Source organism: Petromyzon marinus, chromosome 5, assembly GCF_048934315.1.
Source record: "Petromyzon marinus isolate PM22_M1 ecotype Great Lakes invasive population chromosome 5, UKy_Petmar_22M1.pri1.0, whole genome shotgun sequence".
Classification (NCBI taxonomy): Eukaryota; Metazoa; Chordata; class Hyperoartia; order Petromyzontiformes; family Petromyzontidae; genus Petromyzon; species Petromyzon marinus.
This window is the reverse complement of record NC_133671.1, coordinates 3345146-3369207: the sequence shown is the minus strand read 5'-3', so window position 1 is coordinate 3369207 and position 24062 is coordinate 3345146. Positions and strand designations below refer to the sequence as shown.

Genomic DNA, 24062 nt, shown 5'->3' with positions numbered 1-24062 from the left:
GTGTACACACACACAGAGACCTACACGTATACACAGACACAAAGATCCCCCAGTATAGAGTCTTAACAAAATATTGGGGCAAGTGCTGTTAGTGAGCACCTGTGATGGCCGGCATGGCACACGAGGGGGTGGGTGGCCAGCACCACGCCCGGCCACCTTTGTCTCCCCCAGTGGCGATGTTTACCACACAGCACCAGGCACTAATTTGAGGCCGAGTGAACCTAGAAGAGGCCCAGGACGGGTTCAGATATTTGTCACTGATGTTGGCCGTGAGTTGTAAATTAACTCGTGTCACCTGGTTCGTAGTGCAGCGTGCTGCTAACCACTGAACTACCGCTTCCCACACACACGTATAGAACAGCCTCTTTGCCACAAACTGGCGGTGACGTCACCACGGCACTTGTGCCAGGCCAGGTGCACTGGAATTGTCGAAGGCTCGCTGACAGGAGGTCACGGGACAGACCCAGGTGCCATTGGTTGACTGACTGAGATGACTGGCGGATGCACCCAGCTGTGCTCCCTACTGTCTCAACACACACACACACACATGTGCACACAAATTCATAGAAGACATGTAAATGACATGTATACGTTTTAAATCTATAACTTGTAGAGTACGTGCAAATTTCCACCAATATCACGCCAACAGCCAAACCCATTGGACAAACAAATAAATAAATACATCAATGGCGTTCATGTAGAATGTATCAGTTGCACGTGGGTTGCTTGTGGAATGATGAGTAAATGCGACCGTGCGTGACTTCTGCCCACACTGAGTGTGTGACGCGTAAACACGCCGTGTGCAGCCATGCCGTCTAAAAATGGAAAGTGTATTGATTCGTTTCTACTTCAAAGATTGTGTCCTTTGTATCTGTCTTCAAACACGTCACGCATCTCGGGGCGCGACAGCGCCAGAGTTGCTGCTGCTGTGAAGAGACAATCTTTTCGAGCCTCCTGCCGCTGCTGTCTTTTACAAGCAGGGCTCTCGAGGCGTTACAGTGTCTTCGCAGAAAGGCGCACGAGTTGGGAATTGTATCCAGACCCATTCTGCTGTGAGGCACAAGTGTTACCACTGCGCCACCTTGCCATCAACGTAATGTCTTTGATTCTGTTAACCCTTTCCTCGTTTTCATGACGTATGGGTACGTCGTCAGTTTTTTTTCTTCTTCTTCTTCTTAAACACTGAAATCAAATTATTTCATCAGTACCGAGGCTCCCACAAGGCCATGCGGGAGTTCGTGTGGCACAGTTTGGCGCCAGCTAACATCGAGTGTGAGCACAATGTCTTGAAAAACAACGGCTCTGCTACACCTCGAAATAAAATTAACGCTAACCGCTTGCGAGATTCAGCGGTGAACGGAACACCCACCCTGCAAACTTGCAGAAGTCCCGGAACAGGAAAGGGTTAATACTTATTATTTTAAATACGCATTGGGAACGTGACTTTAAATTTACCTGCCATAATAAATTATTCCTTTTTTTTTGATACCGTGACATCGGTGTATTTAATTTATGATGAATTCCACAAAGAATGTGATTTGGAACTAAAAAGCATCAGTTTTCTCTGGATGGCTTTGTAACATCCATATATTATATACATGCAAACTGTATAGGTTATCGATTTTAAGTGTTTGTATACGTGTCAATACGTGTTTGTTGCGCGTGTAATTGACACCCTGCACATCCTTGCAAATGAGATGTTCCATCTCAAGGGATTATAAGCAGTTGAAACATTGTAATATACGTAAAACTATTTTTTAAAAAAAGCACAGGCGGTCTCCGATTTAGGACGATGCACATTTACGATTATACAAGCGCCGCCATGGATCGATTTACGACGCATCTTTCCGACACGATTCCGAACGCATTTGAACAACGTTGCTCTGGTTTCCGACGTGGCGCTTTTGTTATTCAATGTCGGTATTTTGAACTTATTTCGCACCGTACGTAGCCAACCGTGCTATGATCGGAGGTCTATATGTAATCCGTAAAATATAAATATTTTTTTATGTCCCATGGAGTAATCTGTTGATGTTTGTTGACAGTGTGCGTACCCAGACGGGAGAGAGGGCTGGAAGCCAAGTGACATTTCGGAGGAATCGAGCGGTAAGAATCTCACGTGTGCAATCCGCCTCCCAGCCTGGAGCCCTGACCCCCCCCCCCCGTCCGGGTCCCCCCGATCCTCTGATTAAATGAAGCGCTGCAGGTGCACGACACGTGCGCACGCGTGTGTTCGCTGACTGGTCACACGACTGCATGCACAGTCAGTCATTCTAACTCTGCGCATGCTCGCGTCTCTTACTCATCGCATTCAGACCACTCGCACGGTCGCCACTGCAGGTTGTTCTCGCGCCGTGAACGTTCACAGTTTAACCATCTTTTAATTTTAAAATGCAACTGCTACCACAAGCAAACTGTACGGAATTACACCGTGACCCCCTGCCAGCGAGCCTTCCACACTTCACGTGGCCTCAGTGCACCGATCCTGGCACGAGCGCCGTGGTGACATCACCGGCACTTGGCGGCGAACAGCAGCCGACGTTGCTGCTGTGCGTTCATTGCGCGCGCGCACGTGTGTGCTCACCGTGCGTGTACTCCTGAGTGCGTACCCACCGTGCGTGTACTCCTGACTGTGTACTCATTGCGTGCGGGCACTTTCGCTCTCCGTAGCGCCACAGCGGAAGCAGGGCGGCTCCCGGTGCTCGGGTGTCGCCGCTACCGCCGCTGCCACAAATGGTGAGGGCACGGACGGCGCCGGGCTCAACCATCGCAGGGGGCGCGGTCACAGCAAAGCCGCGAACAACCAGGACTCGGACCCAGAGAGAGGACGGAGCCATGGCACCACGGTGGAGCCCGGCCAGGTGCTTGCACAGTCACCGAGCGGCACTCTCGTTGCCACGGTGACACACAGGCTGTGGTGGCGCATGGGCCGCGGTGGTGCCATGCGAGCCGTGGTGGTGGCGGCATGCAGGCCGCGTTGGTGGTATGCAGGCCACGGTAGTGCCCGCCTGCGATGTAGTGCACTGGATGCACCGAGGGTTGGTGGATCGCCGCGTGAATGTTGTGAAAACTCCCTTGCTGTGGGTGTCGAGAAGGTGCCCATACCCTGGCTCGCTGGGAGAAGGCGAGCCAGGGTTTGGCCAACCCACGCGTGCGAGCGTTTCCCCCTCGCACGCGTGGGGTTTCTCTGAATGCTCCATTGTTCTGCCACATTTAAACCCTCATTAATTTGCCAATCACGTCATAAACTAAACTAAAAACGTAACTATTTTTTATTTTACTAGGTAAGGCCCACCGAGCGAAGTAGCTCTTGTTTCAGAAGCGACCTGGCCACAAATGATAATAGGTCAATGAAGTGGCTTATCACGTAGAAATTTATCGCGGCCAAATACTCTAAATGCTTGATGTTCAAATCCACGCGACTACGGGGAGAGAGACACGCAAACTCCAAATATACAGCAGGCGTCAGGGTTGGGATCGAACCCACGACCTCCTGCGAGGGAGATAACATCTCCCTCGCCTGGGTCCCATAGGACCCTCCTGAAATAGCCCCACTAACATGGTAAGCTTTTCCAAAATATATCAATGGCATCATCATTGTCACTACAATCATCATCTTCATGCTTCCACGTGAGTGGTTTTATTGTGGAGTTCACATGAGGCGTCTAGTGAAGTCTCATTCCAGAGTTGTTGCGTGCACACTCGCTCACGAGTAACTGTGTTAAATTACGCTCGTTCACCGAGGAAAGCCTCACTGAGACTCAAGACCCTTTTTCAGGAGGGTCCTGCCACGTTTTCACCGCAGGAGGGGGGTGTCCGCTGCTGCGTGTGATCCCAGTTGAGAGTGCGCAGCAGGAAATAACCAGACGCGCAGTTGGGGAGAGTTACGGGTGGCGACGCGGCCCAGCGGTCGTGAGTTCGCCGCGCGCGTCCTGGCTGTTTCTCCGCCGGTGTATTAACCGTAAACAAAACAAAAAACGTACGTTGCCATCTGCTTCGCTGCGGACGTTGAATATCCCGCGATATAATTCGTGAGAAGTTGCGTCATTGTCAAAATCTGATACCAATTTGAAAACTTACCCGCAAATCACTCGGTTGGAATCTGCACGGCATTCATCGCCCCCGAATGGCTTGGAGTCCCCCCTGCTGACCTGACCTAGAGCCACTTTTGTGTGTCAACAGGGCAACTAAACCCGGTCACGTTAGCATGGACGCACTGGCGCATGTACACTATGTAGCAGCGAGACACTCTCGCAGTCTGGCTTGCTGTTATGGTGATGATGATGATGATGATATCGTTGAGGATTGGCTGCAGGAGAGTGGTGTGGTGATCTGTTATGATCTGTGTGATTCATCTGCCCCCTAGGAAAGAGAGACGGAGACAGGGCGGGGAAGGAAACGCCACTCCAATCACCGACATCACCATCATCACCATCACCATAATCACCACCATCACATTCGCAGGTAATTTATCCGTGCACCACGCTACGTATCATTCAGGTTGTATGCCACATTGCCAGTATGATGCAGCTGTCTGTGTCGGCATATACTGGTTTTTATTATTTTTAATATTCTTTTTCATTCGTTGATAAAGCAAATGATTGAAAATAGTTCAGAATATTAAATGTCGTGTAGTTTAACGTCTGAAAATAATTACACACACATCTATAATATTTTGGAAATGTTTTTACATTAATACATAGGAATAAAATGATGAATATTAATTGTGAGCAGTTTTTTTTTCAAATGTAAATGTTTAAAATATGAACACATTACCAAAACATAACTTTTTAATGTTTGTAATTTAAAACATCTGATTAATAGCAATCCATTATCGTTTTGATTTGTAGATTAAACAGACTTGGGCTGATGGTTTAATTCAGCATTCATTTATGCTTTTTTAGGAACACAAGGCAGGCGAGATGTGGTGAGATGTTAACTACCTCGCCTGATATGCAGGAGGTCATGGGTTCAATCCTGACCCTGATGCCTTCATATTTGCAGTTTGCATGTTCTCCCTGTGGCCGTGTGGATTTTTCTCTGGGTCCTCCAGTTTTTCCATCCACATTTAGAAACATGCGTTGAGAGTATTTTGTCTGATATAAATTTGCACGCGATAAGCCACTTCATTTGGCTATCATATGTGGGCAAGGTCACTTCTGAAAAAGAGCGACATTGCTCAGTGGGCCTTACCTGGTAAAATAAAAAATAGTAACATTTCTGTGCTGAAACTGAGACACAACCCAAGCACACTTCAGCTCCTGCCTTGAGCTGACCAGTTTGAGTTTGAGGCTTCATGAAAGAAATATGATAGACTTTCTCTATTGAAAATAATGATTACTTTTAAAAGTACCCAATGTGTGCTCGTTGTGAGACTTTGCGTTGCTGTATGTTAAACGTGCGTCGAGGGATTCTGTGCAAGCCGTAGAAAGGTTTCCCGTTTGCCCTGACGGCCGAGTTGCTAAATGCCCCGACACGGCCTGTAAATATTTCAAGTAAGAGTTCCCAAGAAAACCATCTCGCATGATTAATTAAACATCTCGAAGAGCATTTTCCCTCCGATGTGGGTCATTCCAGGGTAAACCCTGCCTAAGGCACTGCAGGGTCTGCGGGAGCTACTGCGGCGTAGTGCGGAGGGGACGTGTTGGGGTGGTCGGCGCAGATGCTGAATTTAAGGAGCGCCAACGGTGGCGTAATGTTAACCACCTCGCCTGGTATGCAGGAGGTCGAGGGTTCCATCCCGACCCTGACGCCTGCTGCTGCTGTATATTTGGAGTTTGCGGTGTGTCTCTCTCCCCGTGGTCGTGTGGATTTTTTTTCCTCCGGTTCCTCCGATTTTTTTCTTCCACTGTTTAGAATCAACGTCACGCATTTAAGAGTACTTGGCTGCTGTACATTTCCACGTGATGAGCCACTTCGTTGAGCTATTATTTGTGGCCAGGCTGCTTCTGCAAAATAAGCTAATAGCTCAGTGTGCTCTGCCTGGTAAGATTAACAAAACATTGTTTCGTTTTATTGGTATATTTTTTAAGTGATTTGTTAACCTTCATACTTTGCACTATCTTGTTTTTGTATTGTTTGTTGCTGTAACGTTCTGACCCTGTGCCTTTACTGGACATCTGCGAAAACGAGCTTTATAGCTCATCGGAATCCTCCAGTAATGAATAAATATTCTACTTCTGGGTCATGCGCGGTGGCGCTGGGCTGGAGAGGCTGGCAGGGACGTACGGCGACCCACAATCCGGGGTCACCCGTGCCTATCCAGACACGCGACGTGACGATGATCGCTTGCGACGGCACCTCGAATCGCTCGCTGCGCCCACAGGTACAGCCCGGCAGACGATGATGTCACCGGATTGCAGTTACCACGGCAACCCCCGCTGTCCCCACTCCCCGAGGGCGGGGTGCTGGATGGGCCGGCGAGGCCGGGGGAGTCGGGGAGGCCGGATGGAGCTGGTGGGCAGGGGGCACCAGGTGGCTCGGAGGGCCCGCAGGGAGCCGGAGAACAGCCGAGACATCACAAGAAAAAACATTCCACCTGCAAGAGGAGGTGTGTGTGTGTGTCTGTCGGGAGCAGTAGTGTAGTGTGGTTAGCGGACTGGGATATGAGCCCGGCCACCCGAGTTAAATTCCCGCTCAAGTTCCACTAACACCAGGGACGATTATTTGAACCGGTCCTGGGCCTCCCCTTGGTCCACTCAGCCTCAAATGAGTTCCTGGTGCTGTGTGTAAACATCGCTTAATCGGGAGACAAAGGCGGTCGGGCGTGGTGCTGGTCACCCACCCCCTCGTGTACCGTTCCAGCCTTCATAGGTGCTTGGTAACAGCACTTGCCCCTACAGTCTGTTAAGGCTACACGGGGGTTTTTTGTCTTTGTGCTCTGAGCCGTGTGCTGGTGGAAACGACTTGTGTTTGCATATATATACACATGCGTGTGTTCGAGAGCAGTTCTTGCCAAGCGTTCTGCACACGCAGGACTCTCACTGTCAACCCTTAATTATTTTATTGCCCGCTGTGCATCAACGAATTTTTTTTATAATTAAAACAACTCTAGTGTAGAATCTGCAACGGTTTCATCGCCCACTTCCCCCAGCCAGTTGACCTCCATCTGAGATTTTAACATCGCTGTTTTTTTAGTTTAATTTGTAAGGCATTTGAAGAGCAATGTGATTATAAATGTGTGTTGAGTTTGGAAATCCATTCGATGGCCATCGGGAGTTTTTGGGTCAATCCCTAAAACCCAGCACGACCTATTCATCTGGCGTGTGTAGAGCCTGGTGGGTTAGACACCACCACCCAACACTACCCACCACCACCATCCAACACCACCTAACACCACTCACCACCACCGCCGCCCCGCCGCAAGATTTTCCGACCGGGGCTTTCGAATCGCGGGAATATAAATAATCATTGCGAAAAACGTGCTCCTGTTTTTTTTTTTTTAATACCCGCGCACGTTCGATCGCTGCAGGCACCAGCCCGTGACGCCGGAGAGCTCCATGGATGCCCCCATCCCTGAGCAGGCGGAAGACGCCGACAACCAGCTCAACAACCGACGAGCCGTCACCGAGACGACGGCACAGCCGCACACGCTCGGAGGCACGCCCAGCGGCCAGCCACAGGAGAACAGCATCCCCAGTGAGGCCCTCGCGTACACACGCAAGGAGTGAGGGACGGGGGGGGGGGGTGAAGCTACGGCAGGGGCGGGGTCCGTCCCTCTGTGTGTGAACGCGAACTCGCATCCCCATCCGAGAGCCTCGTGCTGTGAGCGTCTAATGATTGTAATATTTCCGCAGCAAGGAATTTCTGACTTTTCTGCTTTGGGTTTGTGTGTTCTTCCACTTGTTCTACGTAGGTTTTCTCTGGTTTAACGGGTAGGCTCTTGCGACCAATATTATCCATAACGGAGGTTTTCTTTGTCAATGTTGTGGGTTTATTCTCCAACACACAATCGGTGTGCTGAACCAGTACCTAAATGGCATGTTTCTTGTTGACGTGACAAACCTTACTAATTGGCCTTGTCAGGTGGTGGTGGCTTTAAGGACACATTGACATTTACGTGATCTAACCCAAAAAACTACTTCTGTTATGGATAAGGTTTTCTCCAGGTTCGTCAGTTTCCTCCATTTGCTAAAATAACGTACAGTTTAACTGGTATTGGCCCGCAAATGCAAAAAAAGAATCCTGCCTATTACTGTTTGAAATTAGACGTAGCAACGTCGCCCCTCCACTCCTACCCCCCCCCCCATAATGTGAAAACTTCACAAGACCCTCCTCCTGAAAAAGTCTTGAAACTTTGTGAGGCTTTTCTTGGGAAACACGCATAATAGTGATAATACAGCATTGCTTAAATGCCTCAGCATCTCAAACCACCTTCCACCATGTTTCACCTCAACAATCCTAAGCGGAAACTGTCCCTGCACGGCAACAAGGTGACCGCACCTCGTTGCCGTAGTTTGACAGTCGCGCGCGGTGGCGATAATTTCTACGTGCAATGGTACTTGAATTATTTGTGGACATTTAATGTTATCAGACTTGACCATGATGACGGCACGCAATGGCCAACTCATTTAGAAAGGCGTCATGGTATATAAATTGCGTACTTTGAGTAAACAGCGCCTTGTATTTTATGGTTATTACTGGGCGCCATGGCGGTGAGATGTTAACTACCTCCCGACCCCGACGCCTGTATATTGGGAATTTGCCTGTTTCTGTCCCCATGGTCGTGTGGAATTTGATTTCCTGCTCAAATGAGCACAAAATCACTTGGACTTTTGAAATTATCTGAATGACGTTGCAGGCATGATCACATGCACATTTTTTTTACAAGTCAGACTAAATTGAGTTTCACAGCAAAGAAAATATCATAATTATAATTTTCCCACCGATGACTTGGATGGCATTGGAAGTAATCATTTATACACTTCTGTCCCTTCTGGTACACTACATCAGTGCCATTACCTATTAACTATTTGACACAATTTTGTGTTGCATAGGTTGGCAATGTCCTGGGAGTGATCATGATAATGTGTCCGAAAAAGCCGGCTCTTGTCTGCTGCGATAACTGCAAGATACTTGATCTCACACGGTAGAATTTTGCCGTGTTCTATTTGGGTTGCATGTGGCAGTTGGATCATGTATTGCATAGCGTGGACATGGGGTGCCCTATATGATAGACAGCGCCGACATTCTGAATGTGTGTCAGTCTTGCCACCAGCATGTCCCATTGCGAGCGAGACCCAGGGTACCGTTCACTTTCATCAGATGAATGATCTTCGGAATATCATTCATGACTCTCGCAACATAGCCGTGGTTGTGTATGTATCTATGTTGAACTTCTTGGGCACCCTATTTAGCCAACCGTGCCAATCGGAGGTTATGATGGCGATGGCGCTGATTCTGATCGGCGTGTGCAGTGAACAGCCTCGGCGTTCAGCTGGAGGTCCTGCCAGAGAAGAAAGATGATGGTGGCGATGTCAACGGAGGAGGAAGTGGTCCAAAACCGATGGTGCCTTTTAGCTCCATGTTCATTTTTAGTCCAACCAACCCGTAAGTGACACGCACGCATGCCCACCACGCACACACACAGACAGACACACGCGCACACACACAAAGATAAAGACAAGATCCCCTGTGTAGCCTTAACGCACTTTTGGGGCAAGTGCTGTTAGCGAACACCTATCAAGACCGGCACGGCACATGAAGGGGTGGGTGGCCAACACCACGACCGCCCGCGTTTATCTCCCCAGTGCCGATGTTAACACACCGCACCAGGTACTCATTTGAGGCTGAGTCTTAAATTAGGTGAGGCCCAGGCACGGGCTCAAATAATCGTCACTGGTGTTGGTGGCCTTGAGCAGGAATCGAACTCAGGTCGCCAGGGTTCGTAGCACAGCGCACTAACCACTACACCATCACTCCCCGCGCGGAAACACAACACACACACACACTGCATACGTCAACCAATGAACCACCATCCATTGCAAGAGGGCTTATCGATGTAGATTGAGAACTCACATGGCAACGATAACAAAAGGAAGCGGCGCACCGAAGGGTAGAGGTGAAGACGTCCTCTTAGCCATAACGGTGCTTGAGCCTGCACAGCGCAGACTTCGAGTTATTTTCGGTTTAACTGCACACACGCATGGGTGGCGAGGGATCTCTGTGTGAGCCCCCAAACGCCACTGGGAAAATCGACTTAACAACACTGCACCTCCGATGAGCACGGTTGGCTACGTACGGTGCGAAAAAAGTCCAAGATTTATACGTACACGCGCAGGAATGTGCAATGCGTGTACAAAAGCTGTCCCTATCCTTATTCGTGACCGCAAGCTGGAAGGAACTGAATGTGTGGCAACTTTGCTATTCAGGCCACCGATGATTTGAGAAAACGTGGCCAAAGACGCGGCCGGAGACCAGCTAGGGTGTTCTCGTCATTCACGGATTTGAAGCACTGTGTAAGGTGCCACACGGGAGTCTCACTAAGGAAGGGCCGCCACACCCACGAGGTCACGGGGTCACGGGGTCATGTGGCTAGGGTCAATTCCCGCTTGGATTTGTTTCAACAGTCCTGTTTATACATCTATAAAAAAAAACCCTTCCCATATCTGTCCCTGCACAAAATCATTCAAATATATGTTTTACACATACTCTTTGGTTCTTTCGGTAAAGTCACGTAGGTAGAAATAAAATGAAAATGTATTTCTATTTTACGTGACTTTTCTGAAAGAACCAAAGAGTATGGATTCCTGCAGTCACGAAAGCTTCAAATCAAGATTATGTTTTACACATCCCATCTGCCACGGCCTTCTAGGAGTGATTTTTTTCATCAGCATTTATTTAATACCATAGGCAAACTTTCGGATTGGTCACTCAGCTTGTTAATTTAGGCCGAGTCAACTTGCCCCAACAGTCTGTTGAGGCTATACTGGGGGGGATCTTTGCCTTTGTGTGTGTGTGCAGGATTCGGCGCGCGTGTCACTACGTGGTGAACCTGCGGTATTTTGAGATCACCATCCTGTCCGTGATCACCATGAGCAGCATCGCCCTGGCGGCCGAGGACCCCGTCCGTACCGACTCTCTGCACAATAACGTGAGGAGGGGCCAGACTCCCGAGGCCTCGTGGCCTCCTCCATGCATTTGCTCTGTCTGTTCGTCTGTCCGCAGCGGCAGGGTCATGATAACGCTCGTGAAGACAATGCAATGTGAATTGAGCTTTTAACTTTTTACAACTCAATATTGGCCCGGCACAAAACGGCGATCATAGAACGGAGGGGGAGCAGAAATCCTGCAAACAGCAGCAGCAGCAGCTGGCGTTTGTAGGACCATGAGCCAGGCGGGAACATGAAGATTTATAGAGGGAGGGGAAAGAAGATAAGGGGGAAGGTGACTAACACACTGGGGGAACGAAAGAGACGGGGAGGGGGGAAGGGAATGGGAGAACCCGGGGGAGGGGGTGGGGGAAAAGACAACTGTGAATTAAGCTCAATTGTAAAGTTGTGTTGCACTGAGAGACTCGTCTTTTAGAAAACACAACAAATCTATCAAAGGTTTGCGATAGGCTGCCACTGCCTTGGCCTCTTCGGCCAAGGCAGTGGCAGCGCACAAAAATGAACGCGCTGCACCCAGTTGTTGCGCGCAACGCGACCTCGTGATGCCACGTCACGGCACCCTGTGACATCAAACTCGTCGTTAGGCTTGAAATGTGACGTCATTGTCGCTTGTTAGAAAATGTGACAGGATGATGAGTTTCGTAGCAGAGAGGAGGGTACTGCGGCACTGCAGTTATCACCCTTGAACCATGCCTGAGCAGGGCGAGGCCAGAGGACATTCTGCTGGAGGCCCGTAGCGGTTTCTGACGTGCAAATCGATCGTTCGATCTGGGTATAGGGGCAAAAGACTAATCGAACCATCTAGTAGCTGGTTCTCTCCGACGTTTCCCTCAGGATAGCTTGCGCTCGGCAGGAGCAGTTTTATCCGGTAAAGCGAATGATTAGAGGTCTTTGGGTTATCTAACTCTAAATGGGTAAGAGACGCCAGACTCGCTGGCCTACAAGGTCAAAATCATTTTATAGAGTCGCACTCACTACACACAAAGTGCTTGACCACAAATGAACCACAACACCTCGCCAATCTCATCAAGGAGCATGAACCATCATCACGCGAACTCCGGGTCATCCTTGCAGCAGCCTTTGACCTGCCATTGAACAAAGATGGTCACTGCATCGCGCGCTTTCAGATGCACCTCTGTGGCCGTCTGGAACGTTCTTCCTTCCGATATTAGGAAGCCACTGGAGCTATGCGCCTTTAAATCTAGATTGAAAACTAATTTCACAAGAACTGCTTTTTGTGTTTAGTTTGTTGTTCTTCCCCCGCACCTTCAATTAGGCCCGGTTGGCTACGTACGGTCCGAAAGAAATTCAACATACGTACACACATTGCGACAAACACATCAAATGTTATTCAAGTTTGCCAAACATCCCAATGTGGCAGGATGCTCCTGCGAGTGTTCGGACTCATGTGTGGCATTTCTGGGTAAATAATCGATTAAAAAAATAGTATCAACAAATAATAAATATTCTTGTAATAAGTGGCTTTGCACAACACCAAACACGTATACCAGCAAGTTCCCGAACATTTGAGCCTAAAGAAGCTCGCTTATTTTTGAGGGACAATGACTGAGCGTGGACCGCGGGATGTGAGAGATTAATACTGTGGGACTTCTGGGACTTCTACGTTGCCATTGCAGCCAGCGATTATGACGGTATGACACTTTCGAGTCGGCAAAACCGCGTGTGACTGTGTTCCTTTCCTCATTTGTGCCCTCAGGTGCTCAAGTACTTTGACTTCGTATTCACCGGAGTGTTCACCTTCGAGATGGTGGTCAAGGTAACGGTTGTGCGTCCGGGTAGGCCCGTGCAGGTGCCTTTCTGCGCACGTGACGATTTGTTCTGTGAGGAATGACCGGAAACGGTTGGGGGAGCTTTTGCATGGGTAGTGCAAAGGTTACACTTCGATTTAAAGCTTTCGTGACTGCAAGGATTCATCTTTTTTGGTTCTTTCGGTAAAGTCACGTAGAATGAGAATAAAATAATAAATTGATAAAATAAAATAACACAATAATATTCTCACGACGTTTCGGCCACACCACAAGCGGCCTTCATCAGGTGAAGGGACGAGACTGTCTGTCCCTTCACCTGATGAAGGCCGCTTGTGTTGTGACCGAAACGTCGTGAGAATATTGTGTTATTTTATTTTATCAATTTATTATTGTATTCTCATTCTATGTGACTTTACCGAAAGAACCAAAGAAGAAGAAAAAGTGCGAAGGTTGTTTGTCGGTTAACAAACAAAGAAACTAAAACCCCGATAGCAATTGCGAGCACCCATCGTGTTAACAGAGTTCTCGTCACTTCATTCTGGGAACCATTCATCGTGGGCCAATTTGTGTGGCTGCCATTTTGTAAAAGCTCGCCGTGTTTGGTTGGCGGCAGCCTCGGAACGACGATCGCCGCTGCCGCACGCCGGTGGGCGCGTGCGAGTCTTTAAGGTTCAAGCGGACGGCGGTTGTTGTCGGTTTGGCAGATGGTCGACCTCGGGTTGTTTCTGCACCGAGGATCATACTTTCGTGACCTCTGGAACATTTTGGACTTCATCGTCGTCAGCGGAGCCCTGGTGGCCTTCACCTTCACGTGAGTGTGCGCCCAGCGGAGCCCTGGTGGCGTTCACCTCCACGTGAGTGTGAGTGTGCGCCCACGTGAGGCCTGGTGGCGTTCACCTTCACGTGAGTGTGAGTGTGCGCCCAGGTGAGGCCTGGTGACGTTCACCTCCACGTGAGTGTGTGCCCACTTGAGGCCTGGTGGCGTTCACCTCCACGTGAGTGTGCGCCCGCGTGCGTGAGCGGTGCGCGCTGCCCGCATTGGGCGGCCGTCCCGTTGCCAGCATCCTTTGCTGACCAGCACGGTGAAATACGCTCACGTGGTTCCTACCCGCCCCCCCCCCCCCCTCCGAGCGGTAATGCAGCCTGAACCCTGTCTCGCCATTAATTCGTTAATTCGTCACGTACAGCGAAGGACTGCTGCGCCAAACGCGCAACCTCTTGCGACTCGCAGCGTTCGCATAAACTGCTTCTAGCCGCCTGTACACCACCGGCGTCTCGAGTGATTTGCTTGATCCACGGATCACGGGGTGGGGGGGAGGAGGGGGGCGACCACGGTGGGGGCGGGCGGGGGGCGTCATTCTCACCAGGTCACCTGTAAATCTGGTTTCACGAGATGTGGCATTGGCAGGCAAGGTGAAGGAATAGGGGCAGTTCAGAATCGCCAGGTACGAATAGAATGAATACCTTTTTGATTTCATCACAAAGACAAACACACAACAACAACAACAACCGTCATTCGCCTCTAAGTGGCGGTGACGTCACCACGGCGCTTGTGCCAGGCTAAGTGCACTTCAAGGCAGGAGGGCATGGGACAGACCCAGGTGCCATGACTTGATTGTGTGTGTGCTCTATATGTTCTATAAATATAAAATATAGAACACACACAGGCGCGTGAATAAATATACGTCCTTAGCATTGCATTTCAGCGAGAACACCCATTTCCTTTTTCCAAAGCAATATTTTATTAAAGATTGTCATGCACAGCGTACTCCAAGGCTGCCCATATATCATCATTATTATTACATACTCTGAACAGTCTTTTGATTTAATGGAAGCTGATGCGGTCACCGAGCATGTCACCCACCAAGGCCTGAATCGAATTACAGTAATACCCCGATTTACGTCTCCCCCTTTCGCAAATACGCGAGCCGATTTGCGTCGCCTCAACCCCACAGATTTAACGTCGCTGACAGCATCGTCCGTCCCTTTCTCGTTATCCGTCGCCTCTCAGCCTTTGCCTCCACCACCGCCCTTACCCTGTCAATTGCTTGGATTGACGTCTTTTATGATATTCGTTGTCGCGCCTTTACGGGAACGCATTCCCCTGACATAAAGCGGGGTTATTGCTGTACGCGAAATTGACAAAAACCTGTGTCATAGAGATGGAAGAGCCACACTGAGGTTGCTCGTGGAATAGTAGCGACGTGCACGTCGGGACAGGTGACCGGGGCAAGGGGAGTCGCTCTTCTCGCAGTTAATCCACCGTCACTTTTTTTCTTCGGTTTTATTTGGGGAGGTCGATGCATGGACACGGATGGAGAGAATATTCACCCTCTTAGATTTTGCCGATGACATCGTAATAATAAGAACCAGTGGAAAGGAATTAATAGGAATGCTTGAATAACTTATTTTGTTTTGCAAAGATAGGTTCAGTAAAAATGATCAAAACAAAAGTCACGTCAGACGCGACCAATATTATCCATGATGGAGGTTTTTAGTTTTTATCTCATGAATATAAATGTGTCGTTAAACCCACCACCACCCGACACAGCCATTTAGTAAGGTTTGTCACGTCAACAAAACGTGCCAATTAGCCACTAGTTCGGCACTTACCAGTTGTGTTGGGAGAGTAAACCCACAATGGACCTGCGAAACTAAATAAAATCATATCGAGGGACACTGCTGAGATGGCAACGATGAAATGAAGAGGAGAGTGCAGGTTGGAGCGCTTCTGTAAAGGTCGCTGTGGCAAATGACAAGCAACGTGCATAGTAGACGCTCTGACATCGGAGACATGGACTGTTGTCAGGGACACGCTGTCGGAGTAAAATGGAACAAAAACTGAAAAGTACACGAGGAAGCGTGGAGAGGTGCATGCTGGGAATCACACTGAGAGACAGAGACACAGGTGGATCGGAGAAGAAATACAAATTGGAGATATCGTTGAGTGGACTTGGGAAGGACACTGCAGTAGAATGGATGATGGCAAATGGACAAGACTTAACGATGGAATGATAACCAAATGCAGGAACATGCCCAAGTTTACGACCGCCTTGGAGTTTGGGTTGTGTGGCCACAATCGCAATGTGGCTGTGTCTTTTCCATTCGTGAAGGAGATGTACACATTGGCCTGTTGATGTTCTGGTGTGATGAAATGAAGAGGAGAGTGCAGGTTGGAGCGCTTCTGTAAAGGTCGCTGTGGCAAATGACAAGCAACGTGCATAGTAGACGCTCTGACATCGGAGACATGGACTGTTGTCAGGGACACGCTGTCGGAGTAAAATGGAACAAAAACTGAAAAGTACACGAGGAAGCGTGGAGAGGTGCATGCTGGGAATCACACTGAGAGACAGAGACACAGGTGGATCGGAGAAGAAATACAAATTGGAGATATCGTTGAGTGGACTTGGGAAGGACACTGCAGTAGAATGGATGATGGCAAATGGACAAGACTTAACGATGGAATGATAACCAAATGCAGTAACATGCCCAAGTTTACGACCGCCTTGGAGTTTGGGTTGTGTGGCCACAATCGCAATGTGGCTGTGTCTTTTCCATTCGTGAAGGAGATGTACACATTGGCCTGTTGATGTTCTGGTGTGTTTGATCGTTACACCACCGGTGTCTTCGAGGTGGCGTGTCAAAGTTTATTCCGGACATCCACGTTGTTCCACTCCGTTCGCCAGCGTTCTTTCAGATCCAAGTGAGATTGTAGGATGCGGTGACAGCAGCATGATTTGGACCTGAGTTCGCAGTGAGGTGCGTTGTTTAGGTCTTGGTTGATGATATGTAGGCACTCATCGTTTACAACGGAACGTGCCAACTCCCTTGCAGTTTGTACATCTCTTTGGATATTTGGTGGCAGAGAACGTTCGCCAGAGCAGGGAGCCAGGGGGATTGGTGTCCGTTTCGATGTTCTAGTTATGATGCAAAGTGCGTTATAGAACTCTGCATCGAGCAGTCTTGCGTATAAGCTCTGAGACCGGGCTCGAGCAGGGTGATTCTTGATTTGGTCTTTCACAGATCTATTTTCATTCTGAGGTTCAAAGGTCAGGCTACTGTCCATGATAACCCCGAGATTTCTTGGAGTGGGGTCACAGCGCGCAGGGCTACCACAAGAGGACACATCCCGGGTGGCATTTGCTGCATGACTGTTCAGCGAGGTTGGCAATAGTCTCTTAAGTTTATGCCACGTGCAGCAAGGACTATGTCATCTGCGTATACAGGGACTCCTCTATTTACGAACATTAGACTTAGGAACTCTCAGAGATACGGATAAACCTGGTCCATATGTCCAGTTGCTTGTTTAGACCGAGAGTCATAAGTTCTACCATCGCGCAAAAGATGGCGGTGGTGGCATTTACATCTGCAGGACGTGAAGAACCAGTGGCCTCTATATCTGCAGAACGTGAAGAACCAGTGGAATCTCCATCTGCAGAACATGAAGAACCAGTGGCATCTGTATCTGCAGAACGTGAAGAACTAGTGGCATCTGTATCTGCAGAACGTGAAGAACTAGTGGCATCTACATCTGCAGAACGTGAAGAACCAGTGGCATCTACATCTGCAGAACGTGAAGAACCAGTGGCATCTACATCTGCAGAACGTGAAGAACCAGTGGCATCTACATCTGCAGAACGTGAAGAACCAGTGGCATCTATATTTACAGAACGTGAAGAACCAGTGGCATCTACATCTGCAGAACGTGAAGAACCAGTGGCATCTACATCTGCAAAACGAAGAACCAGTGGTATCTACGTCTTCAGAACATGAAGAACCAGTTTCATCTACATCTCCAGAACGTGAAGAACCAGTGTCATCTACATCTGCAGAACGTGAAGAACCAGTGGCATCTACATCTGCAGAACGTGAAGAACCAGTGGCATCTACATCTGCAAAACGTGAAGAACCAGTGGCATCTATATCTACAGAACGTGATGAACTGGTGGCATCTACATCTGCAGAACGTGAAGAACCAGTGGTATCTACATCTGCAGATCGTGAAGAACCAGTTCTATCTACATCTTCATAACGTGAAGAACCAGTGTCATCAACATCTGCAGAACGTGAAGAACCAGTGGCATCTACATCTGCAGATCGTGAAGAACCAGTTTAATCTACATCTGCAGAACGTGAAGAACCAGTGGCATCTACATCTGCAGATCGTGAAGAACCAGTTTCATATACATCTCCAGAACGTGAAGAACCAGTGGCATCTACATCTCCAGAACGTGAAGAATTAGTGGCATCTACATCTGCAGATCGTGAAGAACCAGTGGCATCTACATCTGCAGAACGTGAAGAACCAGTGGCATCTACATCTGCAGAACGTGAAGAACCAGTGGCATCTACATCTGCAGATCATGAAGAACCAGTTTCATCTACATCTCCAGAACGTGAAGAACCAGTGGCATCTACATCTCCAGAACGTGAAGAACTAGTGGCATCTACATCTGCAGATCGTGAAGAACCAGTGGCATCTACATCTGCAGAACGAAGAACCAGTGGCATCTACATCTGCAGATCGTGAAGAACCAGTAGCATCTACATCTGCAGATCATGAAGAACCATGAAGAACCATGTTCTGTACATGCCGTGCAACATGTTTAGAATCGATACGAGTAAAGTTGCACTTACGAACAGACCTCTGGAACCTAACTCGTTCGTAAGTAAAGGGGTCCCCTGTATGAACTAGCGAGGTGATGTACATGGGAGGTCACGCGTATATATGTTAAATAGTTACGGTCTTAAATTTCGATTGAAAGCTTTCGTGACTGCAGGGATTCATCTTCTTGGTTCTTTTGGTAAAGTCACGTAGAAGAGAAATAATAAAATAATATAATTACTTTATTATGTTTAATTTTCATTATTTTATTATTTCCCTTCTACCGAAAGAACCAAGAAGAGTTATGGTCTTAGTACCAGGTCTTGAGAAAGGCCATTGTTCACCAGCAAGGTGCACCCTGGCAGTACAGTGAGGCAACGACAATGTCCTTTGGATCTGGCCACAAAGTCACAATCAGCTGTTGAGAGTCCTTCAGTGCTGGTGGGGTCACTCGGACACCTCGTCCCATTGCTTCATGACCAATTTTTTTTTTGGGGGCGTTTAGCTCGACTGATCGCATCTGGATTTGAATTTCTACGACGTCCGTTTCGCCCAGGCGACGATGGCATCGGTTGCGTTGACTCTGACGTGAGAAGACGTTAAGCAAGGCGGGCCGGCGCGAGAAGGCCGCCTGCTTCCCACAGCACGATACCCATTTGGCGTGCGCACGCGGCCCACTTGCAATGTTTTCTCTGACGTGTGTGCGCGTGTCTTTTGTCGGTTCCCTTTTGAAACGCGTCTTGAAGGAGCGTTTCCAAGTAAGGATGCTGCGCACGCACGCACGCTTCGCATGCACGTTCACAATGTGATGCACGTGCAGCGACACGCACACACACACACAGACGTACGGGGCATTGCCCACTCACCGCCGATACGGTTTTGCCTCGTCGCAAAGAAACCGGAACTCCCGAGAATGTGTTTTCTTTTTTTCCCCCTTATAAATACTCGCTTGTAACGTCCGTTTCGATTTGTATACGTTTGTTGAGGTGTAAACTCACACGGAGACTAGATTCTCCGTAAGAGCTATTGCCAGTTTATTAAACACTACACTCCCGTATAGTATCTCTGGATCACACGCGAGGTAGACACTTCTACACTTGGTCCTTCCCGTGGACCGTCCCGGTACCCGCCTAACTCCTCGGCCTATCCTCACCTAAGGTCCCCACTAATCCTACTCTTCCTCGGCCTAGGGTCTCGGTGCTGAGCGGCATGTCGTCCGTTCGGCGTGTCTTCCGTCTCCTCGAGACTCCCGTTCCCTCGGCTCCCCACAACGACCCCGCCCCTCGGCTCGGGGTCCCCTTTAAGTACCCCTCTCCTCTTGGTAACATGACGTCACCCTATGACGTAATCCCGTTCTTTCCTGCCGATGCCCTCACTTCCTCCCACTACTCCTCCACACGTTGAGAAACTCCGACCTTGTTGCAGTAAAGGTGACGTGAAGACAAACATCCCAGGCACAGAAACAGAGTCCCGGAGAAAGACATTATAATGGCATGCACCCGCTACTGGTGACGATGTGCGGGGGCGGGGGGGGGAGTGTTGACGTGACGATGCCTTTGCAGAGAGAGCAAGGGAAACAATCTGAACACGATTAAGTCTCTGCGAGTGCTGCGCGTGCTGCGCCCCCTCAAGACCATCAAGCGGCTCCCCAAGCTCAAGGTGTGCATCCGTGTGCATGTATACACACGTGAGAGTGTGAGTGTGGGTAAGCGGTGGTGTAGCGGTTAGCGAGCTGCGCCACGAACCCAACGACTCGAGTTTGATTTCCGCTCACGGCCCAACACCAGTGACGAATATCTGAACGTCCTAGGCCCTCCCCTAGGTCGACTTAAATGAGTATGTGACGCGGTGTTTGAAACATCACCGCTGGGCGTGGTACAAGCCACCCACCCCCTCATAGGTGTACCATGCCGGCCGTCACAGGTGCTCGCTCACGTCTTGCCTCAGCACTCTTTGTAGGCTCCCCAGGGGAATCTGTGTCCTTACGTACGAGCGCGAGTGAGTCAGTGAGTGGATATAATTGTGCGTGAGAATGTGCTTTTGCGTCTCGGCAATCGCCCATTGCTCGCAATGTCAGAGCCACGGCTGTCCCTCCTCGTTCAAGTCCGTCGTGACGGGAAACCTCGCCAATCGCAACAGAAAATTTCGTGCAGGCCGGGAATAAAACGTGCACTGGCTCAACGCCGAGCGTCGGTGCGCTTTGCATGTACAAATACTCACCCGCCTTGAGCAGACCAGAATCCAAAGAAGGGATGGCCACATGTTCTCAACACTTTGAGATGATGGCATTTTAGTTCGTTTGAGCGGCTGGCCCACGTGTGCATGGATGTTGAACTTCTTTTGCGCCGTGCTAATCGGAGGTCCTGATGGTCTGGATAAGGCTCAGAGATGTTTTACATGTATGTATGTTGAACTTATTTCACATGGTACGTAGCCAACCGCGCTAATTGGAGGTGTGGGGGAAGGACAACAAACTGAACACAACAAGCACACCTTTGTGTTTTGTTCAAGCGATTATCCTCACCTCACCAGCTGCTCCGCAAGAGAGGCTGCTGCACATGTTGACGATGTCACTGCTCACCTGGAGGTGTCTGCTGCTGCTGGCTGCTGCTTCTGCCTCACCAGGCGGTGTTCGACTGCGTGGTCAACTCGCTCAAGAACGTGCTGAACATCCTCATCGTCTACATGCTCTTCATGTTCATCTTCGCCGTCATCGCTGTGCAGCTCTTCAAAGGCCGATTCTACTACTGCACAGACGAGTCCAAGGAGTACGAGAAGGATTGCCGGTACGTGCGTGCGGCGCACGTGCGTGTGTCGGCGTGAGTGTGTGTCCGAGGAGAGCGGTGGTGTGGCGGTGAGCGCGCTGCGCTACGAACCCACGAACCCGAGTTCAATTCCCGCTCATGGCCACCAACACCAATGTCGTTTATCTGAATTGGTCCCGGGCCTCCCCTCGGTCGACTCGGTCTCAAATGAGTACCTGGTGCGGTACATAAACATCGCCACTGGGGAGGCAAAGGTGCTGGCCACTCACCCCCTCGTGTGCCGTGCCGGCCTTCATAGGTGCTACTCGCTAACAGCACGGGGGATCTTTGTCCGTGTGAGTGTGTGTCAATGGATACGGTCGTGTAGCGGTTAGCGCCAGTGCCGGATTATCCGAGTAGCAAAAGTAGCATATGCGAGTGGCCCCGCACTTTCAAGGGCACCGCGCTAAATGCTTTCAAGCTATCAATTCCGGTTCAGTGATTCTGCACTTGCTCTATTACTATAGTACTATACCGCCTTCAACTTTTATGAACGACTGGGTGTTTAAGGTTAAGGATTTGTCGTATTATCTGGCTGTGTAGCAAATGAAACAATACAATTACTTTACTATGCAAGTTAAACATTTATATGTTTTAATATATACGTGTTTTTTTTTATTTGGGGTCCCTTTATCACGTATTTTACAGGGCCCGCACTCGCTTAATCCGGCACTGGTTAGCGCGCTGTGCATCGAACCCGGCGACCCGAGTTCCATTCCCGCTCACAGCCAACAGCCCCCTACGAATATCTGCACCGGTTCCTTGCCCCCCCCCCCCCAAGGTCGGCTTAAATGAGTACGTGACGCGGTGTTTAAAACATCACCGCCGGGAGTGGTACTGTCCACGGCCATCGCCTCGAGCGCCGCCGTTTTAGCCGTCATAAGTTCTCGCGAACGACACCTGCCCCAGCTGCCTGCTCAGGCTACGCGGGGGATCTTTGTCTCCGGTTGTGCGCGCGCGTGGGCAGTGGCTACTTCTTGGAGTACGACCGCGACAAAGTGGACCCTCACCCGCGCGAATGGAAGCGGTTCGACTTCCACTACGACAACGTCCTGTGGGCTCTGCTCACGCTGTTCACAGTCTCCACGGGGGAGGGCTGGCCACAGTGAGACACGCGCACGCGCACACGCCCACATACACGCATGCACACGCCCACATACGCACGCACACGTGCTCGAACACGCACATACGCACGAACACGTTATGCACACGCTCGCTCTCACGCGCGCACACGCACGCACACGCGCGCACTCACATGTATGTAGACACACATGCACACAAACACGTACGCACACACACGCTCGTATGTGCGCAACACACACAAGCGCACACGCACACAGGAACCTCACATGCTCACACACACATACTTACACACATACGTACACGTGTGTTTGTGTGTGTGCATGTGTGTGGTGTAAAGCGAATGCGAGCCCATGTCCTTGACACCAGGACCTACCGTGGAGCTGATCTGCCCTCTGACCATCGACTAGTCATCTGTAAGATGCGCCTGCCATTCTTCCACTCCGGTGGTGGGTGTACACCCAGGACCCCATTCCAACCTAAAGTGGCCTGGTCTCAGTTATCTGATGAAAGTTGCAAGCGAGAATTTCATCATCGCTTGCGGCTGGGATTGGCATCGTCCCCGACTCCTCCTGATGTCGAGGGTAAATGGGCGAGGTTTAGGACTGTGACTCATGCAGCTGCAATGGCTGCTTTGGGTATGCGGTCCAGACCTCCCCAGACACCCTGGATGACAGAGGAGTTGTTCAGGATGGTTGAGAAAAAGCGACAGGCCCACTGTCATCGGCTACAGAATCCCACGTCAGAGAATGAGGAGGCTTACCGCAGCCTTCGCTCGGAGGTTCGGAGAGCCGTGAGGCGCTGCAAGGATGGGTGGTGGCCGCGGGTTGCTGAGGAGATGGAGTCTGCCTCAGTGGCCCGTGATCACAAATCGCTATTTAACTCCATCAAAAAAGTAACCTGCAGCGCCACACCTATTACCATCATTAGGGGAAAAAACGGTGATCCAATTTCCGACCCCCAGGAACAGGTTTGCAGATTTGCTGAGCATTTCTGTGAGGTCCTGGGGGAGGGAAAATCCCACAGCCAGGAAAACATCGTGGCACAAAGTGAGGATGACCCTGCTGAGGCTGCGGTGCCTCAAATATTGGATGAAGTCACCCCCTGTGAGTGGCTGGCTGAGGTGCCATCTGCTGAGGAAGTATTGAAGGCGATCCGGAGTCTGAGACCAGGAAAGGCAGCGGGCAGAGATGATCTCCCAAGCGAAATGCTGAGGGAGGGTGGCGTTTGTGCACAGACTGCCCTATATGACATCATAACAACAGTCTGGACCACTGGACGGGTTCCGCAGGATTGGAAGGATGCCCTGGTGGTCCCCCTTTTTAAGAAGGGGGACCGCACAGACTGTAACAACTACAGGGGCATCTCACTCCTCAGTGTGCCGGGAAAGGTCCTGGCAAGGATTATTCAGCATCGCCTTGCCAGGCACGCTGAGGAGAGGCTTGCGGAGCCCCAATGCGGTTTCAGGAAAGGGCGGTCCTGCACAGATGCCATATTTTCTGTCCGTCTGCTACAGCAGAGGTGTAGGGAATTCCAACAAGACCTACATCTCTGCTTTATTGACCTGGTCAAGGCCTATGATACCATCAGTAGGCCTGGGCTCTGGGTCGTTCTTCGTGCTTTTGGAGTACCTGACCCTCTGCTCACGATCATTAAGGACCTTCATGATGGTGAGCGGGCCCGGGTAAAACTA

The 24062-nt window shown here is 50.0% G+C and overlaps 1 protein-coding gene across 3 annotated transcripts in view; it reads left to right on the top strand.

Annotated features, from left to right (window-relative positions):
- The window catches only part of LOC116938948 (voltage-dependent N-type calcium channel subunit alpha-1B-like), a 217121-nt gene that overhangs the window by 121512 nt on the left and 71547 nt on the right, over positions 1-24062 (top strand). For all 3 annotated transcript variants that reach the window (XM_076061005.1, XM_076061006.1, XM_076061007.1), the window contains exons 23-34: positions 2046-2106; positions 2671-2861; positions 4367-4464; positions 6326-6550; positions 7472-7638; positions 9417-9549; positions 10963-11092; positions 12829-12888; positions 13585-13691; positions 20048-20144; positions 21111-21271; positions 22257-22394. In XM_076061005.1, the coding sequence (XP_075917120.1) occupies positions 2046-2106; positions 2671-2861; positions 4367-4464; positions 6326-6550; positions 7472-7638; positions 9417-9549; positions 10963-11092; positions 12829-12888; positions 13585-13691; positions 20048-20144; positions 21111-21271; positions 22257-22394 (1568 nt within the window). The remainder of the gene's footprint in view (positions 1-2045; positions 2107-2670; positions 2862-4366; positions 4465-6325; positions 6551-7471; positions 7639-9416; positions 9550-10962; positions 11093-12828; positions 12889-13584; positions 13692-20047; positions 20145-21110; positions 21272-22256; positions 22395-24062) is intronic.